The 6,542-nt window shown below is 35.4% G+C and overlaps 3 protein-coding genes across 4 annotated transcripts in view; 1 reads left to right on the forward strand and 2 right to left on the reverse strand.

Moving 5' to 3' along the window:
- Positions 1-6,542, forward strand: part of LOC145725779 (phosphatidylethanolamine-binding protein homolog F40A3.3-like) — a 276,881-nt gene that overhangs the window by 189,407 nt on the left and 80,932 nt on the right. The gene's annotated exons all lie outside the window — the stretch shown is intronic.
- The window catches only part of LOC145725774 (kelch-like protein 17), a 105,339-nt gene that overhangs the window by 32,107 nt on the left and 66,690 nt on the right, over positions 1-6,542 (reverse strand). The window lies entirely within an intron of this gene.
- LOC145725785 (influenza virus NS1A-binding protein homolog A-like) lies at positions 5,607-6,529 on the reverse strand. The gene is made up of 2 exons (XM_081974638.1): positions 6,392-6,529; positions 5,607-6,321 (listed from the first exon to the last, which is right to left on the reverse strand). The coding sequence occupies exons 1-2, from the start codon at positions 6,430-6,432 to the stop codon at positions 6,111-6,113; spliced, it is 252 nt and encodes an 83-aa protein (XP_081830764.1). The 5' UTR covers positions 6,433-6,529; the 3' UTR covers positions 5,607-6,110.

The raw sequence follows: 6,542 nt of genomic DNA on the forward strand, positions 1-6,542 counted from the left end.
TAATCACCTTATGAAGACTTTGATCTAGTTGAACGTGGAAAGGCTTTAAACCGTTTTTTCTAAGCGTCTTCCAAACAGCCACATGTAATGGTATTTGAAGTTCAACACTAATCCGCCTCGTACTAACTCCAGGATTCTCTTCAGCTATATCCAGAACATTTTCTTCAATTTCAGCATCTAAACCCTCCTCTCCTCCACAATCAATCCTTACGCTGTTTCCAAGCCAGTTTCCTGGACCCTTGCAAACAATTTTTGAAAAACTGTGATTAGGAATTCGTCGATTTGGAAAACGACGTCGATATTAATCAACAGCTCGAATTGCGCTACCATTGCAGAAACCATACACGAATATCATATCGGCATACTCTCTATGGGTGAATGTGTGAGGCATCACTTTTGGAACCTTTTTTGTCCAAACTGAACAACAACCATACTTGTCAAAACTACCAGTCAATTAAATTAGGTAATGACAAACCAAAGAATAGATATTTAATAGGAAGGGACAGCCGGCATAATTCCTTTGATGTCGGGGTGATGTTTTTGTCTGACCTCGTTTGGCCTTGGGTAGGGAACATGTTGCCGGTTGTCTCTTATCGTATTTCATTTTGAAATAAAAATTGTAATATTGTTAGATGGGCTCCCTTCGGAGAAGACACTTAGGCCGCTAGCAGGGCCCATTATGACCCATCACAAGCTAGTACCCCTCCAATTTGGTGGCCCTAACAAAGCCGCAGAGCTTCCTTGGCCGGGTAACTTGAATATCTAAGGGGTTGATCACCTTCTTACCCTAAAGCTCTTTTCTAATCGTCGCAAGTGCCGGGTACTCTGTGAGAACGTGTATCGGAGTTTCCTCGTCTTCCAGACACAAGTGACATTCCGGATCCTGTGACAGACCCAGAATGTGCATGTGTCTTCACATCTGACAGTGACCCGTGAGAAGTCCTGTCAGACATTTGAGGTCCTTTCTGGATAATTTCATCAGGGACTTCGACTTGATTCTTGGAAAGAAGCCCATATGACATCGCGACTGCCGCATGCCTCCGGCCTCCTCCCAAGTAATATCGGATCTTTGCCAGAAGATACGGTCCACAATGGCGGATCCGACCGCGCCGGCTAGTCCTACAATAGGTTCGGGCCCTGCGGGTCTCTCTTTGGAGTCACGAAGGGCCAACCTGTCCGCCTCCTCGTTTCTCCTAACACCGGAGTGCCCTGGAACCCAAGTTAGACGTACCTTGGCCATCCGCGTGAGCGACAAGAGTGTTTTCTTACACTCCAGCACCAGCGCAGACGTCGTTGAAAGCTTTTAAGGCAGCCATTGCTGCCTTGCTGTCCGTACAAATAAATATATTCTTCCGGCGTAGCGGTGAGTTTAAAATGAACTCTCCGCATCGGATGATCGCGAAGATCTCGGCTTAGAAGATGGTACAGTGGCAGCCTAGAGGGAAGCTAAGCCTCGTCCCCGAAGTCGCAACATACACACCTGCTCCTGCCCCCGTAACGGTTTTGGATCCATCTGTAAACCAGACGTCTCCATGCGACGGGATGATAGAATTTTGAGAGAATTCCCAGTCCTCCTTCTCGGGTACTACAAACTTTAGAGGTCCGCTTGACAGAAGCGTCGGAGGCACCCCGATCCTGCTTCATCAATAGTTCCGGGCACCACGATACATGTATTTTACAATTTAAACTTTTACCACTGTCTAAATTTCATTTAACAAATTTTCACATCCCAAATTACCTTTTGGGGATCTTGGAAACGTTTAAATATACAGATTTGGTTAAATGGGAGAAAAGTTACGCAATCATGGCCTTAATAGAACGACATTTAGAAAACGTCAAAATGTTTTTCCGTTTTTGAGATATTATGAAAAAAGTTAATTTTTCGATTTAACATTTTTTTTTTTACGTTTATATTGGACCAAAACTAATGACACTTGTCCACAGAAACTTTAAAAAACTCGTTAAAGTGGCACTATAAGTTATTTTTTCTAATTTTGGCATATAAAGTGACACTTTTCAAAACTGATTAGAGTGACAAAACGTTTTACTTTATGTAACTAGTTATATAAAGTATCACTTTATGTAACTAGTTATGAAAAGTTCATTTCATCACTCCCTGTTTTTATGCATTTCCGTAGAAACATATGGGCGACATCCATCATAACACGTCGTTGTCACTGTATATACAAGGTGCTATGAAAGTGAATATTTGTGTTAAATCACTTTAAAAGATGGTTTTTACCGCTTTTTGGTCAAAATTAGAAAAAATTATGTATGCAACAAGTTTCGAAAATGTCTTATTGTGTAACTCATTCAAAATGTAGGACCAATTGTAATGACCACAAAATCGATCTTTTCGTAACTGGTTACATAAATAGCTATTTTGTAACGTTTCGTCTTTGCGGTACCATTATCAACCTCATTTTTTTTAAATGCGGTCATTGTTTTCTAATATCAGATTCTAAAAGGCCTTTTTATTCCGAATTCAATTATGTATGACACTTTATGGTTTAAATGCGTTTTACTCTGTTTTTTGATTTTAATAAAGTCCTATATTACGGCTTTGAACATTATTTTTTATTTTATTTTTAATTAAAAATTGTCTATGCCAATAAATTGTTCAGGTTATTTAGATGGTTATTATTAATTTGAACTTAAAAATAAGACGAGAAAAAACAGTTTTATCCGATCCCAAAATTAAGAAAAATTTAAATAAAAAAAAATAAGTTTCATACGTTATTGAATTCGGAATAAAAAGGGCTTTCAAAATCTAACATAAAAACATTAGGACCGTACTTAATAAAATAAAGTTGAGGATGGTTCCGCAAAGAGGAAACGTCGGAATGGAAAACTGATAATGCCACTTTAAAAAGCTTTAAAAGTTCCTGCGGAGAAGTGTCATAAGTTTTGGTCTAGGTCCAATATTAACGTCACAAAAAATAAAACGTAAAATTACAAAATTCAGTTTTTGCAAAATATCTCAAAAACCGAAAAAAAGCCGATGTTTTCTACATGTCATTTTATTAAGGACTATTTGCACCATCGTATTTTTAAGCTGACTTAGTTAAGTCTTGTTTTGATTGTGACAATTTGCAATCTGAACTGTCACATGCAAATGGCAACTGAAATGAAATTCGTTGGTGCAATCGGCCATAAGACCATGATTACGCAACTTTTCTCCCATTTAACCAAATCTGTAATTCTAACCGTTTTCCAGATCCCCATAGTGGCGCTGCTTATCGTGGACACACTATACAGATTGCCCGGATTTAGTGTTTTTTGAGAGGAAAACCCCATTTCTTGGCTAGATAGGAAAAAAAACTAGTATGCATGTATAGAGCTCGATTTTTGAAAAAAGAATAAAGGCAAAAACCGTATTTCGATATCTTGGCAGTTTGCGGAGCTAGAGGGCGTTTTTCGAATTTCGTCTTTTTTGAAAACTCTTTTGTTTATTGGTTTATTGAAATATCGAAGTGTAACAAACACATTTTTAAGCCACTTTTTATATGTGATTCCAGTGGCGTGCTTATTTTTTTGCTACTGCCTTCCGTTTTCACAATAATTGACATAACTTACGTATTTTAAATGGAACTCATAATTGAATATAACTTTTAAAAAATGTCTCTTTTTAAACATTTACTACGTTATAAGTATGTCTATAGTTATTCCTACAAATAAACCAAATATGAACTTGCAATGAGTAACAGATATAGACCGAATAACAAATTAGTTTTTCAGTATTTTCACATACATTTAAATAACTAACGACTAAAGAACTAATTTATAAATTAACGGTAAAAAATAATTAAAAATAAAATAAAGAAAAAAAAAAAACATTCAAGTGTTGTCATAGAAACAAGAAATAAATAAACGTCACTTTTGACAGCTGATTTCAAAACTTGAGTCAAAGCCAAACGCCTTGGACAGCAGGATGTCCGCTATTGATGTCTTTTCGTGGATTTTTCTCGTGTTTTTGATCATCGTATTTTGCTTGCCAAATTGTATAGATACGGTTTTCGAGGTACAATTCGGTTCAATGTGATTCAGTCTTACCTTCAAGATAGAAAACAACACGTTTCAGTGAATGACAGAAAAGCAAATATTCAATTTTAAGTAAAAGTGTGCCACAGGGATCATTAATTGATAATTTAGTAAATTAATAATTTAGTTTTATTAATGGGGTCGCTGCGGGTGTTTTTGTTACGGCATATGCTGACGACACAAATATCCCTATTTTAGGTGCGAGCTCTAAAGGCGCTATTGCAAAAACCGAATTGGTTTCTAATAGGATTTTGTTGTGGTCCGATAAGAATCAATTAAATCTCAATATAAACAAAGACCAACTTTCTTCATTTCTCCAATAACAGAGCTTTGTCGGAGAGAGCGACTATGTTTGAGGATTCTGATAACTTGCTATAACTTCTTCTAGGACATCGAAGATGCTGGGATTAACTTTTGACTCCTGTTTACTCTGGTACGATCATAATGGGGCTGTTTGTAATAAATTACGCAAAAATTGTTACGCACTAAAATTTATGTTAAATCATTTCCGTCTTGATGTGCTTCTGACTCTATATTACGCCAACTTTTATTGTCACAATCATGACACTAGATATAAGTATCGGCTGGTACCTGGTTTGCACCGCACCGCAATTTATCGGGGGTAATATCCCTAGTGCATTTAATTTTTCCGGAAAAATTCGGAAAAACGAGTTTCTAAGTAATTTGTTTTAACAAATAGCACGAGCTCGTCTTCGACTCGGATGATTTTTAAAACCACTCATCGCTCATGCTATTTGTTAAAACAAACTACTTAGAAATGAGTATTCCAATTTTTCCCCAGGAAAAATTAGATGCAGGAGGGATATTTGGTAAGATTATTTCCTGAGTTAAATAAACATTTTATTTTAATTAAAACAATAAGAACAATAATTAATAAGAACAATAACTTTCAAGCTAGAAAGGGTAACACTATTCTTTATGTTGCTGTGAGGAGTGTGAAATTTTTTCGTTTTTTTTTTCCGGTAAAACTGCTGACAGCTAAGTTGACAGTTGCCAAGTGATTTTTCCACTTAAAATTTACATTTGTTATACTAATTCTTGATAGCGATTGGTCAAAATTGATAGGAAGGAAATAATCAATATAATATGGTTTTTAATGCCTGCAGGTTTTATAATAGCCTCGAAAGTACCATTAAAAGTTCTCCAACAGTTCATGTTTTTTAATTTAAATTAAAAAAGTTTTTACTACAAAAGTGTTGCTTCCTCGGAGGAATTTTTTTAGAAGTTTTTAGTTTTTGGGGATTGACAGACATAATTTGAATTTTTTAAATTATATTTTTCATCTTTTGACGTTTTCGACAGTTTTTTATGTTAAATTGTGGAAATAAAGGGATTATTATTATTATTATTAATTATAAAACAGTATTTCAAGGTAAAATCTAACTGACACTAGTCTAAAGAACTAATAAGTAAAATATTGAGAGACAGATGTGCGGTAGTGCATTATAATTATCAGTCGATATTATAGCTATTTATGTACTAAAGGGCGTTAGAGAGAACATAGTGACAAGTTTCGGCCTTAAATATAAAAGAAAATGCAGCAAAAGCTAACGAAAGTTTATTACCTAAAAAGTCAAGAGCATCCTAAGGTAGGAAATTCGTAGTTTTTATGGAATGAAAGAATAAAAATGCCATTGCTAATATTAAAAAAGGTTTTAAAGCGTTATAAGCGGGCGTTATTATAATGCCCGCAGGTTCTTATAATCTACATCGTTTTCAAGGTATTATTTGTTCATAATGTATAGGTGAAACATAAATATCATTATAATTATGTGATTGATGATTTTACAGATGGTTTGTAAAAAATAAAGCTACTATATGACAATAGGTACTCGATTTAGAACTGAGAATAGCTTAGAATCTACAGTCCAGAGATTGTATTGTTTCCACTAGAGGACTCTATTAACCTACCGAAATACGATATTACGGGAACACACTGGTTCGTTTTTCTTTTGCAAAATTAAAGCTTTGGTTTTGTAATATAGCAACTAGCCTAATAATCTGCTAAAATAATTAACGTCCTGTACATATCACATTGTCCTCATTTACTAGGTACTAGTTTGTCCCAAGACGAACTCTAAATTAACGCAATTCAAGACTGCTCCTCCCAATCTACCTTTTTCGGAAAGCATAGATGCATAGATCCATTCGTTGGTTTTAATATCAAACTCTTCCACCGAATTTAAGCTCTCATTACGGTAATTAAAACCTCCAACAGCCAATAACCGACCATTCAATGATACTAATTCATGACCGTACCTTATAGAAAGAAATATAATTAGGTTAAGTTAAAATAAGTGTGCAATTTAGTTGTGCATGCAGTAAGTACCTTGCGGTGTGCATTGGCGTAACAGGTTCCCAACTCATCATCCGTAGGTTCAATCGTTCCCCATCACCTCCGTTTAGTCCTAAGTCCGTTAAATATTATGTTATAGTAAAGGTAATCTTAATGCATACTGAAAATTACCTCCTATACAGTA

Source organism: Ips typographus, linkage group LG3, assembly GCF_016097725.1.
Source record: "Ips typographus isolate SLU linkage group LG3, UJ_Ityp_2.0, whole genome shotgun sequence".
NCBI classification, from domain to species: Eukaryota; Metazoa; Arthropoda; class Insecta; order Coleoptera; family Curculionidae; genus Ips; species Ips typographus.

What these genes read in the sequence shown, in the direction of transcription:
- LOC145725785 (XM_081974638.1), bottom strand. Translation starts at nt 6,432, where the DNA reads ATGATGAGTTGGGAACCTGTTACGCCAATGCACACCGCAAG. An exon ending in ACGCCAATGCACACCGCAAG is followed by an intron (nt 6,322 to 6,391) that starts GTACTTACTGCA and finishes TCTTTCTATAAG; the next exon opens with GTACGGTCATGAATTAGTAT.